Source organism: Bison bison, unplaced genomic scaffold (genome assembly GCF_000754665.1).
Source record: "Bison bison bison isolate TAMUID 2011002044 unplaced genomic scaffold, Bison_UMD1.0 scf7180017864239, whole genome shotgun sequence".
NCBI lineage: Eukaryota > Metazoa > Chordata > Mammalia > Artiodactyla > Bovidae > Bison > Bison bison.
This window is the reverse complement of record NW_011494811.1, coordinates 6,978,306-7,005,251: the sequence shown is the minus strand read 5'-3', so window position 1 is coordinate 7,005,251 and position 26,946 is coordinate 6,978,306. Positions and strand designations below refer to the sequence as shown.

The following is a 26,946-nucleotide window of genomic DNA, read 5'->3' as shown; positions in this document are numbered from 1 at the left end:
TATTTAAAACTGTTCTCAATCAGTCTTACATATTAATTGGTTTTCATGTGACTAGAGGTAAAGAATTAGCTGTGCTCTTTAGAATGTCAACTAAATTCTAATCTCAGTTTTCAGTGATTAAAGGGAAAAAAAAACATAAATCATGTTTATAATGATCTCGGTTGTTTTGTGCTTGTATCTTACCCTTTCTGCCATGGTTTTATGGAGTCCATAAACCAAGCACTATTACTGCTGGGTTTTACCCATGGTCTTAGGTACATATTTGTATATGAGACCATGATACTTTCATTGTTAAAATACTTAATGTATTTTAAGCTTATATAATAACATACACTTTATAAAAAAAATTAAGATTATAATATATATGATATGAGTCCCCTGTTCAGTGTATGTATCTCTCAACATTTAAAATTTCCTGCATATGCACATGTATTTTTTTATTTGTCCAAAAATAGCATTAATTAAGCTATTCATAGTTTCACAGTTTTAGTACATCTTTGAGAGGTTCTGTGCTAATACAGATTATCTCACTTTTCATGACATGTGCATGATACATATTTATTGAGTGTGTATATCATAGTTCACTGACTCAGTCCCCTATTGGAGGAGGTTTGTGTTGTTTGCAGTCTTCTCATGCTGCAGGCAGTGCTCCAGGAAGCATATTTTAAAATGCTTCCTTAATTACTTTCCTTTCAATTTCATAGTATTTGGTTCTTAAAGATGGTATTTATCTTAATTCTGATACAAGGCTTATTATGGTTGAGTTCATTTAAACCTTTTGAAGCATTCCTGATGACACCACATTTTCTGACAAATGCCATGCACGGGGCTTCCCTGGTGGCTCAGACGGTAAAGAATCTGCCTGCAGTATGGGAGACCCAGGTTCGATCCCTGGGTTGGGAAGATCCCCTGGAGGAGAAAATGGCAACCCACTCCAGTATTCTTGCCTAAGAAATCCCTTAGACAGAGGAGCCTGGGGGGGCTGTAGTCCATGGGGTTGCAAAAGTTGGACACAACTGAGTGACTGACACTTTGGCTTTTTTGTGCACCGTATGCCAGGCCCTGCCTTCTGATGGCAGCGTCTGTGCCATCCCGAACAGCCAGTGTGTGCCGTTGTGCCATAGGACTACGTACAGTCTATTATAAAACGGGTTGCAAATATAATTTAAGGGCATCTGAGTCCCTTCAAACAGCAAATAAGCTCGAGATATGGCATGGTGAGGCAGATGCGCAGGCAGATCTCAGCTTTCAGGGCAGCCAGGCCACGAGCACAGCTTGCTCCAGGGTCACAGGTCACTTGGAGCGGCCTGGGGAACGCATCACCGCCCCTGCGCTCTGTCGGCTTGTCCTGACAGCAAGTGGCTGCTGGCTCAAGGAGATAGTTTCTCTTTTAAGAAGAACCTGCAGCTGTTTTAACTTCTGCTCTCTAACCTTCCAGACCTCCCTCTGTTGTTTCTGCAGGACCTGGAGCTGGTTGGAAAAGGCTTCAGTAACTTGAAGAAGCAAATTGAAAATGCCAGGATGTTTGGCGTGCCAGTGGTAGTGGCCGTGAACGCCTTCAAGTACGTATGGGGTGTGAGTTGAGGCAGGATTTGACAGAACACAACAAAATTCTGTAAAGCAATTATCCTTCAATTAAAAAATAAATTAATAAAACAAAGAGTTGAGGGAGAGTGTGGGAAATGGCCAGCAGACGTCTCCTGGAGCGGATGTGCAGCCCAGCTCTTAGCTTTGTTCTTTTCTTCAGTTGCTGCTGTCAGTTATCAAGTGGTCGCTTTGGGAGCTGTTGATGAGAGCCTGCCATATGACAGGAGCTGCATATGTCACAGGGGACTTGTCACCCTCCCTGCTGAGCATGCGGAGTCAGATTTGGCTCCTGTGGGTGCCCATCCTCACCAGGTGAAGTGGGTAACACACAGGCCAGAACTTAAATGTTCTTTCTGGTCTCTAAAGGCCTTTTGTGCTAAGATAAGGTCATGGGCCTACAGTTCCATTATTTCTCCAGGTGTGGTAGGAGAGTGTCTTGACAGTTTGTTAAGCATAGTGACCTGGAAATGTTCCTGTAAGAGAACTTGCATGGGTTGTTTAGTTATTCTCATGCTGGTTTTGATCTTGTTCTGATGGTCTAGCCACAGCAAAATAGGAAACAAAAATTTTGAGAAGCTAGTGTTTATTGATTCCTTATGATGTGCCTGGAATGTTCTAAGTACCTTGCGTGTGTTTGCCATCTAAGCCTCATGACATCCCATGAAATGCAGTGATTATGCCCATTCTACCCACATGGACACCAAGACATTGCAAGTCATCCAGCTGGTAAATTGTGGCATCAGGGTTCAAACCCAAGCAGTGTACTGTTCATGTCTGTTTATCAGTGGGTAATGCACGTGGATTTTTATGGCAAAAACATGACAAATTCTGTCCTCTCCCCCATCCTCAGTGCTTTAACCTGAAGTTCTGCCTTTATAGGACAGATACGGAGGCCGAGCTGGACCTCGTCAGCCACCTCGCCAAAGAACATGGTGCTTTTGACGCCGTGAAGTGCACTCACTGGGCAGAAGGGGGCAAGGGCGCCCTGGCACTGGCTGAGGCCGTCCAGAGGGCAGCTGCGGCCCCCAGCAGCTTCCAGCTTCTCTATGACCTCAAGGTGGGTTAACTGCTGTATGCAAAAACAATAAACCAAAAAAGCACAACGAAGTTTCTGTTTAGGCTTCTGTTCAGAGCCATGTTTAGCAGCTTCAGCCTGTGGGTTTGCGTCTCATGGAGGTGAGTTACATGACCACAGCCTGGACGCCCAACTCCAGACAGCTTTCTTAACAATGTGCATTGCTGCTTTCTGACCGAGGGGGGCATCCAGACAAGAACACCCCAGGAGGTTGGCTCACGTCCTAACTTTGGAAAAGGCTCACAGTACAGCCCCTTTTCTGGCAGGAGAAAGGCTTACATAGAGAACCACAGCCTTTAAAGCAGGGCACCAGCCATGTTACTGCAAACTGGCACTGGGCTACATCAAGCTGAGAAGTGTCGTCTGACTGCTTCCCAGCATAGGGGAAAGCAGTGTGGTTCTGCACACCTTTCCTGGTACGGGGTGCCTGGGGTTCAGAGAAGCACTCAGGCGCGAAACCAGAGTACCTTGGCAGGCTTCAGCGTCCTTTCTGTCACTGAGTAAATTATGATACGTCTGGCGTAGGCAGAAGCACTGCTTATTCTGGGGTACAATAAAGGTAGTTCACAAAGTGGTGGTTCTTATTATAGGGTTGTGCTTTGCTGTCAGTTCTCTGTCCATATACTTCAGAAGGCGATTGGACATTAAGCAGTCCGCCCACAGCAACAACTGCCAGCTTCGTTAGGAGCATGGCATGGACACTGCAGCTGGTTCTGCTTGTGTTATCTAGGCCATAGACTTTCAAAAATAGCCATAAAAAGGTAGAAGGAAGCAAACCCTATTGCTCATGAATTTTAACAGTCTCTTGTTTTCTTTGTCCTTCGCAGACCTAATCTGCTTATATCTTAATTACAGTTAATTAAGATTCTATTGACAATGGACATTTTCCTGTTGAGCTTTAGTTTTATAGACTGGTTTGAAAACCTGTTCAACCAAACGTCTTTGGGGGAAATGCCATACACAGAAATTTGCACACAGATACAGAGCATTTATAGACACCTTCTCTAAGCCCGCATCCACGATGCCTGAGTGAGGAACCCCAGTCCTTGGAGGTGAGAAGGAGGCCTGGAAGAAGTGGGATAATGAGGACTTCATAACCCGTTTCTACTTGGAACTTGTATCTGACAGACGGGAAGCTGTCGCATTTTGTCGTATTCAGCATCTGTTGGTCTTAAATCACTCCTCAACGAAAGTACTTTTGCTTCAGAAGTTCTGAATGTGCCTTGGCATTTATAGAGCTCCAGTTATAAGAGGCTATGAAAGTAATCTCTATTGAATCTTTATAAAGCCGCAATTGAATAGCTTCACTTTATTCATGTCCATTATACAAAGCCCCCTCATAAATGATCACAGTTTAGTTCAAAAGGAAATACTTGTTTTCGTAGGTAATTCTTTTCGTAATTATTCTTTTCAGAAAGCAAAACTCGCCCAATGTTAGCCTTAGTTGCTAGGGGGCATGGAGTCATATACTGCCTAATTTAAGTGATTTGCTCACCCAGGTTACCTGTGAGAGTAGCTGTCTTTCCCATTTCCTTTGGGCAGTTTCTCCTTGTGCTGTTTGCTCTTGAATTTTAGTGACTTGAGCTGGGCTGCAAGAGTATTTCAGAGGCCAGACGCCACTTCTGAAGGTTTTTGCCCTGGAGGAAGCAGCTCTGGGCTTCCTCATTAGACCTGGAGGTCACTGGTTGGACCCCTGGCCTCTATCCGCTACACAAGTGCCATGTCCCACCATCCTTGTTGTATGTTGATCGTATAAGTCATTAGATTGTTGTTTAAATATGGGGATGATTTTGTTTTTATAACTATTTCCAAAGTAATAGCAGTTGACAGTCATTTGTGTTAAAGGAAGCATCTGTACACACTGGGGGTTCTGTGAATGGGTATCAGTTGTCTTAATTCATAAACAGTATCCCAAGTCTGCTTTGATGGGAGACTGATGGTCAGTATTAGAGCATTATTTTTATTTACGAAGAAATAGTTACTCGAGCAATATTGTTTATGATGTACCTAGTAAAATCTTACACATGCACACACACATACAGTAACTTGACACCTGTGGGACAGTTTCAGCTTATAAGATCTGGGACCTTGTAGTAAAAAAACGTTTCTAATCCAGTAAACTTTGAACTATTTGCCCATCCTTGTATATGTATAAACACCTGTGGCCGTTTCAGGGACTCTGACCCGGAATACCACTGTAAGTAAAGGTTCATGTCCTCACAGGTATCTAGTCATGCCCTCCCCTCTCTCTCTCATTAGCTCCCAGTTGAGGACAAAATCAGAATTATTGCGCAGAAGATCTATGGAGCTGACGACATCGAATTGCTCCCTGAAGCCCAGCACAAAGCGGAGGTCTACACAAAGCAGGTAGGTGTGTTCTTTCAGCTCTTCTTAAATATCAAGTCTTGGAGGCAGAATGCCCGCGTTGTCCCAGCCCCGCCAGGCACTGCTGTCCTCCTCTGGGCGGCAGCCGTCTCCCCTCTTAAATACTGAGCATGGATTAGGTGGTCCAGTCCCAAGTTCTTTATCTTCCCTGAGGTGGTATGTGAGTGTAGAAAAGTCATGAGGAAACATGAAATGTCTTACTAAAGCACTGAGAGCCTGCCTTGAGTGATATTTTCACTTCTGCTCCAGACTATCATTTTAATCGGTTATATAAATGAAAGTGAAATGTTCATTTGTGGGATATAGTTGTGCGGGCTCCACTCCTTTGCCCAAGAAGGATTTTTTTTTTAATTTATAATGACTAAGCTGGAGGAGAGTGGTGACACAGACATGGACATAAAGGGAGTTGGGTGTTTCAGGTAAACTGCAGAAGCACAGTGCCCAGATGTTCTGCGTTGCATTGCCAGCTTTTCACTTCTCCCACTTCTGTTCCCATCTTTGCCCAGGGCTTTGGGAATCTGCCCATCTGCATGGCCAAGACACACTTGTCCTTGTCTCACAACCCAGAGCTAAAAGGTGTGCCCACTGGCTTCGTCCTGCCCATTCGCGACATCCGCGCCAGCGTTGGGGCCGGCTTTCTGTACCCTCTGGTGGGAACGGTGAGTGAGTGCTGCAAGCGGAGAGGACCGCTTGTTCATCAGTGCTTCTTAAATCGATTACTGTAAACATTACATAAATGCCTAATTAGCAGAGTTCATTGCTAAGGAGGAAGCTGGAGTCGGACCCATTACGATAAATTGTCTAGCCGTGGACCATCTTGGTCTCAGTTCAAGGATGATGCCATGACTGCTTGTACTGAATAATAATTGTTTCCCGGTGGCAGTGTGACCTTGTCTGAATCCCGGATGGGCCTAATTCATAGGCTATGTACAGTACTGTTGTGTATAATCACAGCTGACTTTTATTGGGCACCTTTTACAGACTAACTTAGTCCTCCCAATAGCCTGTTTGAGGCTCTGCACCTCCTGGGTCTTATCAATAGGCCTGGAGCTTATGCCTGAAATTCAGGGAATTAACCATTCTTGAGTAAAGAATTTGCCCCTTAAAGTGTAAATGAAGCCTATAGATAAGAAAGATAAGGCGGCTTATTTATGCTTTTTTCTTCTTTTTTTAATTAATTTTTTTAATTGAAGGGTAATTGCTTTACAGAATTTTGTTGTTTTCTGTGAAACCTCAACATGAATCAGCCATAGGTATACATATACCCCCTCCCTTTTGAACCTCCCTCCCATCTCCCACCCCATCCCACCTCTCTTGGTTGATACAGAGCCCCTGTTTGAGTTTCCTGAGCCATATAGCAAATTTCCACTGGCTATCTATTTTACATATGGTAATGTAAGTTTCCATGTTGCTCTTTGCTTACATCTAACCCTCTCCTCCTCTCTCCCGTGTCCTTAAGTCTGTTCTCTGTGTCTGTTTCTCCACTGCTGCCCTGTAAATAAATTCTTCAGAACCATTTTTCTAGATTCTGTATATGTACATTAGAAACAATATTTATCTTTCTCTTTCTGACTCACTTCACTCTGTATAATAGGTTCTAGGTTCATCCACCTCATTAGAACTGACTCAAATGCGTTCCTTTCTATGGCTGATTATTTACGCTTTGAGATGAATTAATTTTCAAATCCTTCCTTGTCTTACAGGTTTCATACATGTTTTAGGAGGAAAATTGCTAATTGGGAAGTAGAGGAGAGGTTACGGGCATGATTTGGACTGACTTTGTTAGTTAGTTTGGACTCTGTCCCAAAGTCTGCATTGATCCTGTGCCCAGGTCTCCCCCACAGATCTGCCCAGTAGCCTATTTGGTTGGCCAGAAAATTCGCTTGAGATGTACAGAAAAACCCAAATGAACTTTTTGGCCAACCAGTATATCTGCAGCTTTTTCTTACCTGAAATAACAGGATTGAAATAGTGAACTAAGCCAGTACACAAATAAAGAAATCAATACATCTCCTTTTGGAGCTTCTTTCAGTTTAGTAAGAAGGCAGTAGGAGGCAATATTACAGTCGGAAGTACAGAAGGTTAAAGCCAAATTCATTTTCAGCTCTGCTGGTTTGGGCCTCAGGATAGTTCAGGTGTCTCAGTGGTAAAGAATCTGCCTGCCAAGCAGGAGACACTGGTTGGATCCCTGGATTGGGAAGATGCCCTGGAGAAGGAAATGGCAACCCACTCCAGTATTCTTGCCTGGGAAATTCCATGGGCAAAGGAGCCTGTCAGGCTAGTCCAAAGGGTCACAAAGAGTCGGACATGACTGAGCGACCAAACAACAACAAGAGGTGTGAGCCCTGCTCCTCGAAGTGCTCTGGGGCAGCGTCACCACGTCACAGTGGTGGCCAGACGGGCCTGCAAGCCAGTGTCCCTCAGCCCCTCCAGAGGCCAGAGGTCTCGCTCTGGTGACAGCATTCATCAATGCTCAGGGTTTGTCAAAATCCCCTTTTAATAAGAACTCTAAACCATTTATCCAGCACCTTGGATATTGTAGAACATACATTGATTCTGGAGAAACTGTCAGCAGCTGGCAGCTGAAGAAGCAGAACAGTGTTGTCACTTCTGATGTGTGCATGCAGAAGGGTGGCTGTGGAGACAAAAGCGAAACTGGAAGTTTTAGGCCTGCAGTTCGGAAAGGAGCACAGCCTGCCCAGCTCCACGGCAGTCTCATCTAGACAAACTCACGTTAGAAGCCCGCTTGGACCAACACATTTCCACACAAAATCTAGATGGCTTGATGATTGCTGTTCTTCCTGCTTCCTAATTGCTGTTGGGGCCTGAATGAGGCTTAGAGGATTTGAGCGTTTTATGTACTAATTCACGGGGTGGTGGTTTCTTTTTGGAGGTTTTTTTTAATCTAAGTTCCTATATGTATATATATAATCTTATTTAAAACTGTTTTCTGATTATCAATATGACCAGTGTCTAAGGGGAAAAAGTCCTACTTGGAAAAGAATAAAAGTACTGAAAATCCTGCTAATTACTATTTGGGGGAACATCTTCAGAATTTTCTGCCAACTTGCACATGCGTGTCTACATCAGTGGGCACCTGTCCTTTATCTTTATAATGTCATCTTCAGGCTCCCTTTTTCTTCCTCGTCCCCACACTCAGCACTTGCTTCTCTTACAGAATTTGAGACTAGAGACCAACATGAGCTCCATATAGTGTGTTCTCAGGAGTGTTGACTGACAGTCAGATGTCAGAATCAGGTTTTCTAAAGTATATGTATTTTGTGTTATGGAAGGTGACTCATCCTTTTCTATGACACTTTTATAGTAAAGTTGTAGAAGTTCCATTTAGTCTCGCCTCCTGTCTGGATCTGATTTGAAACTTGTATGTATGTATTCTTTATAAAGGATGTTGTTCCAGGTTAAAATATACTGAGTTTTCACTGACAAGACTTTACAAATTTATATCTAAGTAGGTATTTGTCAAAGCCAACTCTTCAGAAGAAACAACTATAAATAAAATCCATAAGCATTGCAAGTTCAGTTTTAGAAAGCCAGATTGGACTAGTAGTAACAGTGATTGTAAAACCATCTAGATTGTGTCCAGCAATGTCATGGCCCAAATTAAAGGATACTGATTGCTAATCTTTTGTTACTGAAGCAAATATATAATACCAGTATCATCTCAAGACTCTTTAAAACAAAATTAAATAGCAGACAAGCCTGCACCTCCTTTTGGTGTTTCAGTGTGAGAACCAAGGGGGTGAATAACTGGCTTAGCCTCCCAGCACTTGCCATTGTGGGGCGAAGGTGCAAACTCCCCCTCAGCCTCCTGTTGCAGCTGTCCGTGTGGGAGCCCAGAGGGAAGACTGGCGACTGGTTTGCTGGAGGACTCAAGGGTTTTCTCTTGAGATCATAACAGAATCAGTGACTTGGTTTTTAATTTGTAACACGAAGAGTACCGCTTTATGGATAACTGTAAAATAATATTGTGTCTTGGGCTTTCTAACTGAAAGGAGCATGAAGGAAAAGACCTGGTTTAGTTTGTTTTTAATGCTATTTCACATCTCCTAGATGAGCACCATGCCTGGACTCCCTACTCGGCCCTGTTTCTATGATATTGATTTGGACCCTGAAACTGAGCAGGTGAATGGGCTCTTCTAAACAGGTAAGTCATTACTGGCAGAAGTTTTGCTTTTTCCTTATGAGGCACATTTATGAATTATCGGATTCCATCTAAAGCTATGAAAATGCAGATTTCATAATTTAAGATTCCTTCCCAGACATCAGTGAGAGGAGAGGCCGTAGTAGTGAGCATTGGCAGTACCCAGTAAGTGAAATATTTATATTTCCTTAAATTTTTGGAAGAAGAGCAGGGGTCATCACAAATTAGCAGCATCAAGGGGAGAGGCACCATCTGATGAATTGTGGAGGGACCCCAGTGAAGGTTAGACCTCTTTGGAGCCCCAGGAGACTCTGGGCTTGGAGCTGATGGCACACTGGAGGGCAGGAGCAGCTGAAGGTCTGTATACTCTGAATGGACGGCAGGCAGGAGTGAGTAAATGTCCTAGAAAGTAGATGAGAGAAGGAAGCGGAAGCAGTCCAGGAATTCTTGGGGTCTTAAATGAACGGCCTCAAAGTACTCCTCACGATGAGTGAGCCACTCCTGGACATACCAGGTGAAATCTCAAAAACATTAAAGATGAAAATCCTAAAAACCCTTCTCCAGAGAAGAAAAAATGGCTGGCCTGTGAAAGAAGTGAGAATTAGACTGAACCCTTGTCTTCCCAGTAGTAAGAGGCTTCTAGACAGTGGAGGAAAGCCCTCCACACTCACGAGGAAAGGTGACTTTCCACCTGTATTTACACTCCACTAAAACTGTCCAGGTGTTCTCAGACAGGCGCAGGCTTGCTGCTCCCACGTCCCTTCCTCGGAAGGGATTTAGCAGTTTACTCCAGCAAAATGAGGACCAAACCAGGACAAAGGAAGACATGGTTTTCAGAAGATCAAATCTTAATCTGGACTTAATGAAGGGGAGTCCTGAGGACTGCAAGTGACCCAGAGTTACAAGTCCCAGATGCAATAGAAGGAGGGAGGAAAGACTAAAGAGAGCTAAGACAAGGGTGTCAAAAGGGTAATTATGCAAAAGAAAGGCTCTCACCTTGTCTAAGAAAGTCAGGGTCCAGGTGGAAGCCAACCATGGCTATCATCTAGGCAGCTGTACGGATGGTTGTCACAGAAGCACAGACACCTGTGCTTGGTGCTGGGGAAGCGCTGTTCTTCAGGAGGCATGTGTGACGTTGGAAATGTTGTCATGGCCCATGCTTGGTCTGGACTTACACATCCTTGGTCTGGACTTAGACAGTATTCGCACAGCCATAGTGTAAATCCTGTACATTGTTTTCAGGTCTGTGGACAGAAGTGTTGACGGTGAGGAAGGAGGTCAGTGTTAACAACTTCAGCAGCGGTAGAAGATGATGGTGTGGTGTGGACAGGAAGAGGAGATATTTCAGTGCTTAGAGAAAACTGTTTCTTGTCTCTTTGTCTTTCTAGATTGTCCGTCTTCAAGAAGCTGGTTTGAAAGTTTGGCTGCTGTTTATTCAGGCTTCCTGTCAGGAAGTGTGGGGAAATCAAGAGAAGTCAGTCCCTGCCCCCAAAGGTCTTCTGAAATGAGTAGTGGGAGTTTCCCCAGAAGCCTTTCTTCAGTTTTAATTTGCATCATTGTGTATAATTAACCTGAATCATGTACACGTCTAATTACCTTACTGAATCCCTGGAATAAAAGTAAATAATTTTTCAGTCTCCGTGTTCAAATAGAAATTGTAGCATTTAACAGTCTGTTGCCTTAGCTCTGCTTTCCCCTGTGATCTGGGAGACCTCTGCCACAACAGAAGCAGCAAGTGCTAGTGTGTACCTTAGGATACGTTGTGTTTAAAGGGGGAACGATGCGTGCGTGCTTGTGTGTTTCTGGGAGGACACATAATAAGGAGACCTCCTTAGAGGGCTGAGGGAGAAATGGAATTTGGAGAACATGCCTTTTTGTCATGTACATATATATATGTGTATAGAGAGAGAGAGAGAAAGTTGTTGTTGTTTTTTTTAATGCTTTCTTGGCCTCATTGCCTTGGTCAGTCAGTCAGTCTAGTTTTTTGGGAACTACTTTTTTTTTTTTTTTTCCTTTGCTACACTGTGTGCATGTGAAACCTCCCCAACCAGGGATTGAACCCATGCCGTCTGCTCTGGAAGCTTGGAGTCGTAACCACTGGACCACCAGGGAAGCCCAAAATAATGCTTTTTTTTTTTTTTTAACTCTGAGAAAGTATTGCTTATATAGGTTTTTATCCTGAACTTCCTTAGAATTCCCATTGCTATCACAGCTTCAGCACCATTCTTTTTTTAATGTATATATTATGTATTTATTTATTTGGCTTTGCCAGGTCTTGGATGCAGCATGTGGGATCTGGTTCCCTGACCAGGGATCAAACCTGGGCCCCCTGCATTGGGAGCTCAGAGTCCTAGGCACTGGACCACCAGGGAAGTCCCCAGCATCATTCATTTTTAAAAGTCCTCAGGAAGGATGGTTATACAGTATTAACCGTAGGATGGCTCTTTTGGCTCTGCGAATGATTATTTAGCTTCTACCCTGTGCCTGAGCTCTCTAGCCCTCCCTACAGGATGTTTTTTCCCCCTCAAATGTTTTCCCTTCTCTTTGTTTATCGTCCATCTCTGTTGTGCCATTTTTCCTTCTCTTTCCCCTTTCTCTTCCTGCATTGGGCCCTTCCAGAAGATGTCACATCCACACTGGTGCCAGTGCTGCACAGTTAGCATTGCAGAGCAGTGTTTTTCCTGGTGTCCTTGGTTTTATTATTTTTAATCCCCTAGGTTGTTCATATCAATGTTGTAATACTGTCAGTTTCACAGTCTAAAGAAATGACAGCATAGGCATATGGCAGAGGGGGTCAAAGCACAGAGCCCCAGCTCCATCACGCCTTGCACGCTTCCTGGCGCATCATACACACTCAGTGATGTCAGTTCCTGTTAGAAAGCATCCCCGGGGCCGTCTGCACAGAGTTCACTATTTCCAGTGGGTTTTTTTTTTTAATGTCCTATAAAACTTCATCTGGAATGGGACCTGCTGGGAATTCAGTTTGTAAACAAGAGAGTAAAGCAGTGTATTGTTAGTCTAGGTGACCTGAAGATCATCTTTAAAAATTTAGGCTTTCTCGTATCACCAAAAGCCATGTGGGTTTTGTTTGTCGTATATGTGTTTTAGCTGTGCTGCACAGCTTGTGCGGTCTTAGTTCCCAGACCAGGGATCAAACTCGTGGCCCCTGCAGTGGAACCCACAGAGTCCTAACCACTGGACTTCCAAGGAAGCCCCAGCCATGTGGGCTTAATCTTTAATAATTTCTAGAAATACTGAACACAACTGGTGGGAAGACAAAGATTATAAACAAAGCCCTAATACATAAATGGGCTTCCCTGGTGGCTCAGCTGCAATGTGGGAGAACTGGGTTCGATCCCTGGGTTGGAAAGATCCTCTGGAGAAGGGAATGGCCACCCACTCCAGTATTCTGGCCTGGAGAGTGACTGTATAGTCCTTGGGGTCACAAAGAGTCGGACACAACTGAGCAACTCACTTTCAATACAATAAATAGTTTTTTACCCAGTATTTGAAGGTCAAGAGAAGGCATAAAGAACAAAAAATAACTGCAGGCTATCTGAAGACCTGAACTCAAGACTTACTGCCAAAAAAAAAAAAAGTCTTACTGCCAAGCATTAGTGGCCTTGGAATAGTGTGTGTAGCCAGAGAAGGACTAGTGTCTTTCCTTTGGGCCTAGGCATCCTTCAAGATCACTGACCTCCCTGTCCCTGCTCTGACCCTGAGCGGTTAATGGTTTCCCTCCCTATATTTTAATGTTACTGATAAACAGATTGCATCTCCTCCGATCTGCACCTCAGAAGCTTGCTGTGTAATGAAGATGTATATACATTCTCAATTCAAGGAAGAAAATGTTTATGTGCTGTCAAGTAAAGCAGATTGCAGCAGAATTAGTGTCGAGTTTACATTGGCTGGGGCAACCCTGGTGGTGTCCGGAAACAGATCAAACCAGCAGAGAGCTGCAGCCATATTCATTTAATGGTGTACCGGGGAAGGGAAGTGGAGGGCTTATTCCCAGGAGGTCTCATAACATGTAAGAATTATTACCAAGGAGTTATAAACCATTTTTGGTAACTGCAGACCCAGGCTGTGGGTGGATAGGGACTAGAATGGGAGAAATGGTATCATCTGTAGAGATCAGATAAATAAGCGATTTTATTGGCACACTGTATCTGGTGATATTAACAAGATAAGCTGTAGGTAGGGTAATTTCTCATCAGATTGAAGATATATTTAGAGCCTGTTTCTCATTATATAATAAAAAGCTACTAATGGAATAGCAGACAATGATATGGGTTTACTTACTGTCACTTAAATGAGTTCAAGGATGACAGGTTTCTTTCATGTATGAAGTACTGGATATCTCATCACATGTATGAGGTACTGGATATCTCATCAGATTGTATGAGGTACTGGATATCTCATCAGATTGTATGAGGTACTGGCTATCTCATCAGATGTATGAGGTACTGGATATCTCATCAGATTGAAGATATATTTAGAGCCTGTTTCTCATTATATAATAAAAAGCTACTAATGGAATAGCAGACAATGATACGGGTTTACTTACTAATTGTCACTTAAATGAGTTCAAGGATGACAGGTTTCTTTCATGTATGAGGTACTGGATATATTTTTTGAAACTCTGACTTAGCATTGGGTTCTAGTTACATTCTAAAGAAAAACCACAATACAGTATTTTATTTATGATTCTATACTGTGTGTGTCTTGGAGGTTGGAGATGAGTTATATGTAATACACCTTAAAGAAATCTGCCCTTCAAATACAAAATCAATTCACCTCTCACCCCAAACCACTTTTCAGTATTTTTTTTTTTTAAGAAAAGCACATGGAATAAGATCTATGTCATTAAGATGACCTTTATTGTTTTAATCTGTTGCTTATTTCATTTCCAGTTACTTCCTAATAAGACAGCTATTCTACCCTGTCTTCATCTAGATAAGCTCATCTTATTTTTGCTTGAAATTGCTGCAAACTCCCAAATCTGCTAGATTTAGGAAAATTTGTATCTCAATAATAGCATCTCAGTTAGTTATGAATGACATGGATTTCTTTTGATTTGTTTAAAGTTCAAAACTAACAGCAGGGTCAGTAACCCATCTGAGACATCTTCACATATATTTGCTGAATAAACAAAGAAATTGAACTCTTAATTATAACTACTATAAATTGGTGCTTATAAATGCTTATGGATTTTCCTGTTTTACAGCTTTTGTCTCTAAGATCTTGACAGATTAGATTCAGCTTTACCTTTGTGTGCTAATAGTTCTTTGCTTAATAAGTCTCAGATAAAGCTATAGAATCTTAACAAAAGTAAAATATATTCCTGGAAAAACATCCCCAAATGGGTAACTGAGGTTTACCTATAAAGTATCATGATCCTATAAAAGAAAAAAGATAAGTACAACTACTTTTCAGAAATTCTTCCCTCCATCTTAATGAGTTCTTCATCTGGGGGTGTGCATGGGAGGGGCCAGAGGAGGAGAGAGGAGCTGAGCATCCTGGAGGACCTCACCTCTGGAGCTCCCAGGAGTGCCCTTGTATGTCATATTAAACCCAAAGCAAGTCACTCACTGCAACACCTTTCATTGGTGTTAATATATAGCACACAATGGATTATGTATTCAAATTAATGCTTATGGTGCTTTTCACTAAAGTTTAAGAATCTGTAAATAAAGACTCAAAATGTGTCAAAATACACAACAGCTAAACTGAATCTACCCTCCAGTCAGGCAGGAGAGTAGATAATGCCAGTACCCTTGCTCTGATCAGGACTGGAGTTGTGAGGAACAGGGCTCCAGTTCTCCACCCTCCACTTAACTGAGAGGGACAAGGTTAAGCAGACACCTAGGAACATACTGAAGGGAAACACGGGTAACTTGTAAGCCACTTAATCTTGGAAATCTATACAAGGTATAAAGGATGGGTGAAGCTGGGTTCCTGCGTTCTGAACTGCGTTCAGCACACAGATTGGATCATTTCTACCCGCCTTCTAAGCACTGACTTCCCTGGTGGCTCAGACGGTAAAGCGTCTGTCTACAATGCAGGAGACCTGGGTTTAATCCCTGGGTCAGGAAGTTCCCTGCAGAAGGAAAAGGCAACTCACTCCAACACTCTTGCCTAGAAAATCCCATGGATGGAGGAGCCTGGTGTCCATGGGGTCGCAAAGAGTCAGACACGACTGAGCGACTTCACATCACATCTAGACACTTAGGGAGAGAAGAGCCTACTATGTCTTGAGGTTCTGAAACCCTTTGGCCGTGAACCTTGATATCCAAAACTTTCCCAGGAGTGGGTTTGGGTGTAATGAGGTTTTTGTTTTGTTTTGTTTTTCTCTTTCTCTCTCAATTCACATGTCATTTTCTCTCCAAACAAGGTTCACTGCAAAGTTTTGAATCCTACTTTTAAAATGTGCTGTATGCTGTGACTTAAATATTCAGTGCGGGGATTTATAATGGGATGCGTGTCATTCAAAATTGGATTTAACTACTTTGCTCTGAGAAAAAAATAGAGGAGGCTTTTGACCCGGGTCCCTTCCCCATCTGCCGGCTCGCTCTCGTTGGCCCCAGTGAGGTCGCGCGGCGGGGATTGCCGCCAGGCTGGAAGCGCGACGGTCGGCGTCTCAGCGGCCGGGCGAGCTGCTACCCTCACCGCCCCACCGCCCCCAGCCCGGCCCCGCCCCGCGCCCGCCCCCTCCGCGCGCATTGGTGCCGCCGCCTGTCGGTCCCCGCGCTCTGGGGAGGGGGCGCCGCGGGGCTGCGGTCCCTCTGCAGAGGGCTGCTCGCTCCCGGTGCGACCGTGGCTTCTGCGTGCCCCGGCGTCCAGCCCTGCGTCGGCCAGGGACCCCGCGGTAAGTAAGGAAGGCGAGGAGGTTGCAGGGCAGAGGGTGCGGGCAGGTGTCCGGTCCGCTGATCGCCTGTGCGGCAGAGTAGGCGGGAGGTGCCCGCTGGACCACCCAAGGTGGCCAGGGTGAGAATCAGGAAGATCATTTGTCCGCAGACATCTCCAGCCAGAGCGACCCTCATTGGCTCTATCCGCCCACCTCTTCGTGTTACATCTCCTCCTAGGAGCAGGTGTTGCTGATAGCTTTTCATTCCTTGCCCTTTTGGGGGGAAATATGGTGTGGGGATCCTGGCCATTATCATTGTGCAGAGAACTTGAAGCTGGGTTACCTGTTCCACGCCCCAGCATTTTCCTTTTTGAGTACTTTCTCCTGCGCTCTGGCTCCTGCCAAAGGCACAATCTAGGCGAAGGAGAGACGCCTTCCTCCAGGAGGAAGCTTCGCCGTCAGCACCGGGAGATGGGAGAGACTCAATACTTTCCCCAGAGAGCGGCTGCTTCTCTGCTCACGGGAATATGGGGAGGGGTATTTTCTGTGGCAGTAAACTTGCGGTTCTATCAGGAAATTATAACAGGGACTTTAAGATTGCCGAGGCGATAAAACCATCTGCGCAGGTTAAGGACGAATCAGTTGCAGCTTAGTGTTATGCAAAGTTTTAGTGTCGCTGCCCTGCACCTTCCCCATTTCAGTTAGGTTTTATTTGGATATTTGTTGTATTTCTTCATCTGATATACATTCAAGTGAGCTTCTCAAGCAGTTGTCTTTGGGCAATCTAGGATAATTTCAAATGATACATTTCTAAACATGGTCTAATTTCGATATTTCTATTGGCTCTACATCCTCTGGTTAATAAAAACTCTCAGGCGCTGAGAATTCACAAGAAGGGAGGGGATTTAAAGAGCTATAATCAGCTGTGGTTCTTGTGTTTGGAAGCATATGAGGAGGGACATTGTAAAAATGTTCATATTTTAGTTTCGTCATTGTTGTAGGATGACTGTCTTTCTGTCAGAGGAATGGAGTATATAAGACTCAACCTAAAAAAAAAAAAAAAAAAGACTCAACCTAAGAGGATATTTACTTAGATGATGAACTGATTTTCAGAGTTCCAGTTCCTTCTATGGTTCATGGAATCAAGGGCTACCCAAATAAACCTTCAACAGTGAAGGATTTACATTAAAAAACAAACAAAGAACAGTACAAAGAAAGAGTCCCTTTGCTTATTTTAGGACATCCATCTAAAATTCATAGGATTTTTGTTAGGTGACCACCTCACATCTCTGTTCATTGGTACCCTCATACCACTCTGTGGATTGATTTTAAAATATACCTTTATATTTATGTCACTAATTAGTTTGCAAATTGCATATCTTATCAACTTATTTTTGGCTTTCAGATTAGTTCCAGAGCCAAGATAATAAAATACAAAGAATTTCAAAAGCTTGATTTTAAAATAGCAAGAACTCATTCTGAGTCTTGGTTCAGTTATGAGTCGATGGGTTACATTATGGTTACATGACCATTAAGCAGTTTTAAAATTTTTTGACTAGTGAGTCTAGTGCAGATTAGGATCTCCAAACAATTCATTTTTCTGATGAAACTCTTAAAGCCCAGTTTCAGAGGACAAGCTTTGAAAACAGGCAATCTTGGGTTGAATCTGAGCTCTGTTATCAACTAGCCGTATAATCTAGAGCAAGTTACTTAACCTATCTAGGCCTAGATTTCTTCATCTGTAGATGGTGATAGCACCACCTCCTCTAATGTGGGAGGATTAGAGATGTATATAAAAGTGCTTAGCACTTCCTAATACATAGGAATTGCTCAATAAATGTCAACTGTTTTATCATCATTCACTCTGACCTTCAACTATGTGCTCATTATAGAAAATGTTTGAACAGCAGATACTTAGAAAAAAATGTTAAAATTATACAAACAAATTTACAAGTAGAGAATGACAGTAATGTTAAATTTCCCACGAGCATGTATGAAAAGTAGCACCTCCTTCATGGAACATACATTTTTAGAACAGAAACCTTATGGTATACTGGAAAGAACATTAGAGAGTCAAAGTCTTCAGTTCTAACTCTGGCTCTGACTTCATCTAACTGAGACCTTCAACAGGCCAGCTGCCCACACTGGAGTTCAGTTTTTTCACCTGGCTTGACTTGAATAATCTCAAATAATCTCTAAGATCTTTGCAACTTCAGAACTCTTTATTGCATGTAATAAAAAATTACATTAGCTTGCTTATCACCCTGCTCTTCATTGTTTTTTATTGTTTTTGGTGGTGATGGTGATTTTTGTTTCTTAATTTGCAATTCAGAGAATTACATAAACAATTCATAGAAACAGCACAACTCCAGAATTGATAAAATAACAGATCTACAGAGTAATCCAAAATGAAGTTTTAACAACAACAAAAAAAAAGAGTAAAATAAATTCACAATGAAGTCTTTTGGATAGGGCAAAAATAAACCCCAACTTTTATTCTCCAGTCATTTCAGTAAATTAGTATGTGGGAAATATGCCAGGTAGAATCATATGCATTCAACTGAAATAGTCTCTATAGAAAACAATAGACTGATGGTGAAATAAAATATCCCTCTTTTCTCTTATCAGGTTGCTCCTTAAATAAAACAAAAATCTATCCAGTAAAAGGGCTTTCATGAAGAAATTAGCGAAATTACAATAGAGAATGTAGGCATTTGTATAACTGGAGAAACCACCTAAAATGACCATATGGAGTAAGACGAAAGGAATGATTACATCTGGAAGAAATTTTACTCGGTGTGATATTTTTGCCCACTTTTTTGTCATAATAGACTGCTAAGGAAGAGACGATATAGTTTTCTAGAGGAAGAAAAGTGTAATGTGAAAATGGAGATCACAGTTTCTGAAATACAAGTAGAAAGCAAGGATGAGACGAGATCAGCAGAAGTTAGACCTCAGGATGAGAGGCAGGAGGGAAAAGCATCGATGCTCTGCTTCAAGAGAAGAAAAAAAGCAGCCAAAGCAATGAAGCCCAAAGCCAGCTCTAAAGCTGCTGATGCAGCAAAGAAGTGTCCTCCAGAAGCACGACGAGCTTCTGATCAGCCACAGCGTCCTGGCGGGGCCTGGGACTCAATCAAACGCCTTGTAACACGCAGGAAAAGGTCAGAGTCTTCAAAGCAGCAAAAGCCCTTTAAGGCTAAACTGCAATCTGAAATCAATGCTGAGGATGCTAATCCTTCTAAGAAAAAGGCAAAATCCAGACTCAAGATTCCCTGCATAAAATTCTCAAAAGGAGAGAAAAGAAGTAATCACTCCAAAATCATAGAAGACTCAGACCGCAGTGTCAAAGTCCAAGAGGCTGAAAATCTGGTTACAAAAACTCAGACCCAATCAGATGACCAGGCAACAAAGAGCAAGTCGCCCCAGGATGTAAGGGAAGATGTCTCACAGAAAGGGGACGATGAGGTCTGTGAATCAAATGTGAACAACAGCATAACTTCTCCTGGAGAGAAAGTGATTTCAGTAGAACTTGAGTTAGATATGGGTCATTCTGCTATTCAAACAGGAACTCTAATCCTTGAAAAAGATACTGAAATGCTTGAGGAAAAACAAAGCATTCAACCTCAGCACGTGAGCCCATTGGAAGCTTCGGACACAGAACAGGAGCTCCCAGTGGGTTCTGAAGTTCCTCCCTCATCTGCAGTCCCAGATCAACAAATTCTGGAAGAAGCCAGAAATGGTGTCCTAGAAAGTGGACCAGATTGGAAGGAGCATGAAAGTAGAGAGATTGTTGTTGAGGAGAGTAAGCCAAAAGATACTGAATTGAGCCAGGAATTGGATTTTCAAGAAAATGAGATCACTGCAGAAAAACCCAAACCAGAAGAAAGCAAAAGAATGGAGCCAATTGCTATTATTATCACAGACACTGAAATCAGTGAATTTGATGTTAAGAAATCTAAAAATGTCCCTAAGCCATTCTTAATTTCAATTGAAAATGAGCAAGTAGGGGTTTTTGCTAATGACAGTGGTTTTGAGGGTAGAACTTCGGAACAATATGAAACACTCTTAATAGAAACAGCTTCTTCTCTTGTCAAGAATGCTATCCAGTTGTCTATAGAACAGCTTGTTAATGAAATGGCCTCTGATGATAATACAATAAACAATCGTCTACAGTGACGATCATGGGAGGGAAAAACAAAAGCTTAATAGTTAATTATTTTACATATTCGTGGCATTTCTTTTTTCAGCAACAAATGAGAGATTTAGCATCTGGAATTTAACCCAACACAATTCCAACCTAGAAGTCAAGTGCTAAAGAATGAATCAAGTTATAAAACCCTCCCTACCACTGAAATGCAGCCATTTCTGGATTGGAGGAAGTCAGTACAAATTGCAATGAAAAGTGACATCAGGGGAGTTGCTAAAATGGTTTCTGGAGATTAGAGTGCTTGGGAGAAGATACATTTAATGAATACTTGCAGTATGCCATAAGCTCTTTCATGTCCTCTGATGTCACAAAGCCTGGTTTCCTTTTGATAGTTCAACACTGTGTATAGGTTAATATCGCATTCTGTTTTCAACAACTTTTTTTTTACAGTGCACTTTTATGTTATTTGAAATGATGAATATGGTGAACTGTTTTTGTGAATGTGTGATTTATAGTAGTAAGACTACTGCCTAGGACTTACACTCCTAGGCAGTAGCCTTACCTCAAAACAATACTGCAAACCAAAATATATATGTATATAGTTTGATTAAACATGAGTGGTTTTCTAGTCTTGCTCAAGTTCCTTACAAAAGCCATTCACAAACTACTTCAAACAGGCAAGTAATTACCAAGTGCAAAGGTGTGGATACAGGGAGTGCATTTTCCCTCTCCATCTTTCTTCTACCCCAGAAAGACCTGTGTAAATCCACTTGTGCAAGACCACCTGCTGAAAACCTAAAAAAAAAAAAAAAAAAGCAACAACAAAAACAAAAAGTGGAATGTTATTTTCCATCCAGGAGAAGACAAACTTCCCAAGTAACAAGTGATCACAGGTGACACAGGATTCATCTTGCAAGATTAAATCTCTGGAGACTATATTCATCAATCTCTCCTTGAAGAGGGGAGAGTGGATTCAAAGCCAACCTGGCAGTAAAAGTCTTAGGAAATCACAATCAATTCAGTTCAGTTGCTCGGTCGCGTCTGATTCTTTGCGACCCCATGGACTCAGCACGCCAGGCCTCCCTATCCATCACCAACCCTGGAACTTACTCAAACTCATGTCCATTGAGTTGGTGATGCCATCTAACCATCTCATCCTCTGTCGTCCCCTTCTCCTGCCCTCAATCTTTCCCAGCATCATGGTCTTTTCAAATGAGTCAACTCTTCGCATCAGGTGGCCAAAGTATTGGAGTTTCAGCTTCAACATCAGTCCTTCCAATGAATATTCAGGACTGATTTCCTCTAAGATGGACTGGTTGGATTGTGATTTATTAGGAAATCACAATAATTTAATGAAAATATTACTCATGCTTGCTCAAGAATGAGCCAAATACATAGCTGAATAGAAAGTAGAAAGTTATTACTAAAGTACATTATATTTTAAATGGTAGTATTCTTTCATTGTGCCTATGTGTTGAGAGACACCAGTAAACATTTTACATGAATATTGAAAATTTACTTTTTCATCAGTACTTAGTCCAGCTAATCCCTTACACAAAAAAATGAACTTAATATAGCAAGAAGGGCTAGTGTTTTATTTAGTTATTTAAATCATCGATCTCAGTGATTGCCATATTTTTTGAAAAAGTAATTGTTTCAGCCTTTCCTTGTGTGAAATAGCCATAAGACTGCAATACACTTCCCTACCTCACAGGTCAGGGTTCACATTGTACAGTCCCCTACTGAGTGACAGTGTCACTCTGAAAGTAGATGAAATAGCTAAGAACTTTCACTTGAGTTGTAAGGTACTTGTTAAAGGTATTCGTATGTTCTTAAAGAAAAGAATGTATATTAGATGATTTAAAACGATCTGGTGACTTCCTGCATTATTTATGGATTGCATACAGAAAGTATGTGCTAATTTGTCCCTTAGAATCTAGTTTTTTCCTTTAAGTACCTATTGAGACCTCTGGCAGAAGAATGTGACTTTGGAACTAAACCAGATAATGGATATTATTAGCAAGATTGTTTGTTGAAGTGTAAAAGTATTTCCCCAGATTTTCCTCCCTTCATGCTTATAATCTTGCGGGGAGGGAGCGCAGGGAAGGAAACTACCAGTCCTTCAATTTAGCAAGATGAAAAGTGGATCTTTCAAAACATGACCCAAGAAATCAATTTCTTTTAATTATATAACTCTTAAACGAAAGACTGCTAAGTCATCCTCCCTAAAAATACTTTTTAATTCACTATATGTGGTGCTAATGGACTTGGACAGCTACCAGCAACTACATATTTAAAAGTGAGCAATTTTTTTTAAAAAACTGACTAAAGTTGGTGCGTTTTACAGAGTTTTGAAGAATCCTGCCTTCATTTACTGCAAGGATGGCTCAAGCTAATATACTTGATTGTAAGTTTTTAGTAATTTCTCATGAATGAGCAAAAAGTATAGCACTTACCAGTTATTGAAAATATTTTCAAATGTTTAGGTATATTTATTTGGGAGTTTTAAAAACATGTGAGATAAATATGTGTAATGAATATTTTCTAAGACTAAGTAGTCCTAGGTTTCTGCTGTTTTTCTTCCCTTTGTGGTGTGATACATATTTGGTTAGAATGTATTATAATTGAGTGTTTTTGTGATGAAATGTGTACTTTATTTGCATTCATTCTTAAATGGTTTCTCCTCCATCTTTTCTATTGAGAATATCTGGTGAATTAAGTAAGTAGGATTCCAGTTTGAAAAAGGAATCCAGAAATGCACTGGTCTCAATCTGATTATTCTGCTACATGGCCAAATTCTACTACTGTGAATTCTAAGATGATCTAAATTGTTTTGCTCTTATAGAAATAATCAAGAATCAGATGACTTAGGAGTCTCTCATAAAATATTTTTTATTTTAAGCAATTTGACCTTATATGTAAGACATGAAGTGAATGTAAATAGGTTCTTATTCAATTCACATCCACTTGATAGTATTAAAATATCACTTAAAATGCAATTTAATAACATTAATTTTCCTTTAAATTTGCTGTGGTATAAATGCTGCTTTTAATGAACATTCATCAATTAGCTGGGATTCAGTTTCTCTATTTTGTGTAGCACTAGCCACTTGGCATTTTCTCAAAGTACTTTATAGGGTATAAAAATAGTCCCTGGTAACATTTAAGTAAAGGCAGCAGGAAACAAAAGAACATTCAAGTAGAAATTAGGTTCCCTGCCACCTCCTCCACCTCAAAGAACAATAAGCATGTGGCACAAATAGAGTTCTTCAGAAAAACTGTCTGCATAATTTTCTTTGAAGATAATCTATTTGACAGCACGAAGTTTGTGATCTTAATTGGTCTACTATTTAGTGAAGTCTTAGACACTCGATTGATGTATTTCTGAGAGAATACGTTATTTCACCAGTATGCGTGACTCACCTTCCTGCTAAAGGCTTTTAGAAATACAGATTGTGAGAGGGCACCAGTCCAATCTGGCTTCTGCAAAAAATCCAGAGTTAACTTCATCCGTAAGTTTCTAACTTCAAGTTGCCTTATTTTTTATAGTTTAAGAATTAATTTGAGGGGGGGACAGTTTACAGCAGAATTTTTAACGTAACTGTTAGATTTCAGAATCCTATTGTTTGAAGAGATCCTCTTAATGTCAACTTTATTCAGATGTGTGAAGTCTGCTTTTTAATTTCACCTGATACTCAATACATTAGGGGTGGACTTCTCTGTCTGCCCTTTCTGCATTTTTAAAGATCTTTATTTAAGGTTTAGAGTTCTTTAGGTTCAAATTCCTGTGATGTTTTATTGTGTAACTTACAGTTTCTTAGTATACAGAATTCGAATTTTCAGTATATAGTACATTTTATGGTACATTTTTGAAAAGATTTTTTTGTAATCCTTGGTTAACAAAAAATTTAACAGAAAGCAACTACTTAAATTTAGGTTGAATTCAATGTATTCAATGTTTTGGGTATGACACATCCCAAACACTGATAAAGGGGACAGGCTCTCTGCCCTTGAAAAGCCCAACCTGGGAAACAGCAGCAACTGAAACTGGGACCAGGGTTAAGGAAAGAGCCACAGGGACGAGCACTGTGATGCACTGCGGGGGAGACCAAAGAGAGGAATTCATGTTGTCAGGTGTGGGGAGATGGTCATATAAGTACAGGGGCAGCTTGATAGCATTTGGTTTCTAAGTAGTTTTAAAGGATATTCCTTCTGATTTGTGAACAGGTGCAGGAAAAAAGCCTGCACAATGTTACATATTTATAGTAGTTCTTTGTCTGTAAAAATGCTAATTGGATGAGCTATTATGAAAGCAAAAGTTCTAATTTGTATTTCTCATTAAAATTAGTACTATATTACTGTGGATCAGATGCAAATATTAAAGAAATAATACTCTGTAAAAAAGTTTTAATCTGAATTAATAATATGTACTGAATATTAATATAAAATAAATGTGATATTGGTTCATGTTTATTTACCCAGGTCTTTTAAGAGAAACATGGTATAGTACATTAATTTCCTAAAACCATAAAGATCACAGATGGAAACTGAGTTAGCACCACCAAAAGTTTTGCTCTGCTGAGTGTTGGCCAGATTTTATGATGACATGCCTAAAAGAGCCCACCTCCAGCAAAGAGAAAGAAAACACCTTGAACTTGAATTCAGTTTCACTGAAATAATTCCACCTAAAGGGCAATTCTGACTGTGATGCCATCTATGAGCCTGACAGAAGTGCACTTCCTTTCATCTCTTGCTGTTCTTGTATTTTCTGTATTAACTGACACATTGTTAATAATCTATATGGTTACCAAATAACTAAGCAACCTTGATGCAAAAAAATGCTTATTCAGATGGTGCCTGCTAAAGCTGGATGTTTCAAAGGTTCTGTTTACTAAGACACCAGTTTTCTTCCCTAAACACTGACAACCCTGTTTTTCTGAAGCACAGACCAATGACAATAATTAGGCTCTAGGAAAGAATGTGCTTTTCAAACCTTGGGATCAATTTAAAGTTGATAACATCTTAAAAGTCCTAAAACTAAACTTAGTTCTGAAGTAAAATGTCTTGTTAATGTACACTGTATATACGGTATTTAATATTTCACGCTTTGTGGAATTAAAATTTTTTATTAAGTCACATCTTTCTAATTTAAGAGAATAGTACATAACCTTTTGCAACACTTGTCCTCACAGGCAATTCTGCCCTTTATGCTAAGTCTGGAGCCCCCAATCACTTTGTGAAGTACATACCTTTTTTTCCCTGAAGCTTGAGATCATTGGAGGCTAAGTTTCTGAACTTAGGAAAAAGAGTGAGTAAATATGTATCTGTACATGAGCACACTATACATTCACAGAAAATCCTCAGCAAAGCTGGGCACAGATACCACAAACAGTTAAGAAAAACCTAGGTGAGGGGAGGATGCCTCCTAGGGTGGAAAACTCCTAAACTTAAACCTGTCTCTAACTTATCGTAACAGCAATGGTAGCAGTGTCTAGCAGTTTCTGCATTTTACAAGACTAGATGCACTTTCTTCACAATTTGTTTCATGGCTAGACTCAAATAGGACTTTTGGCCTTATCTTGATCTTTGCATGCATGCTAAGTCACTTCAGTCATCTCCAACTCTTTGCAACCCTATGGACTGTAGCCTGCCAGGCTCCTCTGTCCATCGGGATTCTCCAGGCAAGCATACTGGAGTAGGTTGCCAAGTCCTTCTCCAGGGGATCTTCCCAACCCAGGGACTGAACCCACGTCTCTTACATCTCCTGCATTGGTAGGCAGGTTCTTTACCACTAGCATCACCTGGGAAGCTCTATCTTGATCTTTATGACAGTGCAATTTTGGGGCTGGGATTAAATTTTTCCTATACTTTTCTCAGCTATAACTGTGGCCAAAAAAACAGGTCTTCCAATTTTGTACTCCTGAGAGATGTTTGTGCATGCTCAGTCACATCCCATTCTTGGCAACTCCATGGACTATTGCCCACCAGGTTCTTCTATCCATAGACTTTTCCTGGCAAGAATACTGGAGTGGATGGCCATTTCTTCCGTCTAGGAGTGACAAAAGCAGGTGCAGTCATTTGTATACTTGTACTCAAACCTTTGAATCCCAAATCCATATGGTATCTGCAGGTCACAGGAAGGTCTGGTCAGTACAGTGACAAGCGGGCTTCTGGACCACATCTGTGATCAGTCACAGTCATGACTAATGCAGCTACAGGCGTGTATGCTCAAGTCAATCAAATATCTTCATATATAAACTACAATGCAGAGGTTCCATGTGGAACAGCCATTTGTAGTATAAAAACAGAGTATCACCTCTCCTTTAAACAGGTCAACTGAAACTCATGTTTCTATCTCCCTGATCAGAATGACTAGTTGTCCTCTGTGTAAAGCTGAGATGCACCAAATGCCAAAATAATTGGTCACTCACAATTCAATTCAGGTGAAAAACTCCACCTGAGTTTTTGATCTTTTATCCAGATGTGCCACAGCCTCATCAGTAATTTGTCTGATTTGAGTGAATTTCAGAATCACCTTTTTAGTTTCATGAGTTTTTCTCTGTACTCTTAATGTCTAGATGGTGGTTGTTTTTTTTTTTTCTTCTGACCCATGGAAGGATTAATAGTGAATGATAATCATTATGGCTCATTAAACTTTAAGACTTTTCTATATTTATCTGGGTGGTCTTAATCTTTTCTTCATTAAGGTGTAATTTACATACAGTAAAATCCACCCTGTTCTA

At 41.2% G+C, this 26,946-nt stretch overlaps 3 protein-coding genes across 5 annotated transcripts in view; 2 read left to right on the top strand and 1 right to left on the bottom strand.

Annotated features, from left to right (window-relative positions):
* Positions 1 to 10,848, top strand: part of MTHFD1 (methylenetetrahydrofolate dehydrogenase (NADP+ dependent) 1, methenyltetrahydrofolate cyclohydrolase, formyltetrahydrofolate synthetase) — a 60,693-nt gene extending 49,845 nt beyond the window's left edge. The window contains exons 23-28 of the mRNA XM_010846796.1: positions 1,462 to 1,562; positions 2,467 to 2,644; positions 4,922 to 5,029; positions 5,554 to 5,706; positions 9,119 to 9,212; positions 10,598 to 10,848. Of these exons, the coding sequence (XP_010845098.1) occupies positions 1,462 to 1,562; positions 2,467 to 2,644; positions 4,922 to 5,029; positions 5,554 to 5,706; positions 9,119 to 9,208 (630 nt within the window). The 3' untranslated portion in view covers positions 9,209 to 9,212; positions 10,598 to 10,848. The remainder of the gene's footprint in view (positions 1 to 1,461; positions 1,563 to 2,466; positions 2,645 to 4,921; positions 5,030 to 5,553; positions 5,707 to 9,118; positions 9,213 to 10,597) is intronic.
* Positions 10,849 to 15,901: 5,053 nt separating this feature from the next.
* Positions 15,902 to 21,018, top strand: AKAP5 (A kinase (PRKA) anchor protein 5). Its single transcript, XM_010846772.1, has 2 exons — positions 15,902 to 16,077; positions 18,685 to 21,018. Exon 2 carries the CDS (start codon positions 18,943 to 18,945, stop codon positions 20,230 to 20,232), a length of 1,290 nt encoding a protein of 429 aa, XP_010845074.1. The 5' UTR covers positions 15,902 to 16,077; positions 18,685 to 18,942; the 3' UTR covers positions 20,233 to 21,018.
* The window catches only part of ZBTB25 (zinc finger and BTB domain containing 25), a 37,528-nt gene continuing 26,675 nt past the window's right edge, over positions 16,094 to 26,946 (bottom strand). For 2 of the 3 annotated variants that reach the window (XR_825831.1, XM_010846776.1), the window contains one exon: positions 25,955 to 26,327. Coding sequence is in view for 2 of the 3 variants with exons in the window: in XM_010846776.1 (XP_010845078.1) it covers positions 26,253 to 26,327 (75 nt within the window). In the remaining variant the exon portion in view is untranslated. Of the gene's footprint in view, positions 17,103 to 25,954; positions 26,328 to 26,946 lie in introns of those variants that run through there. The other variant, XM_010846778.1, reaches the window with a different exon arrangement.

Bases quoted from the DNA above. Each gene is read 5' to 3' on its own strand.
- AKAP5 (XM_010846772.1), top strand. From the start codon at position 18,943: ATGGAGATCACAGTTTCTGAAATACAAGTAGAAAGCAAGGATGAGACG.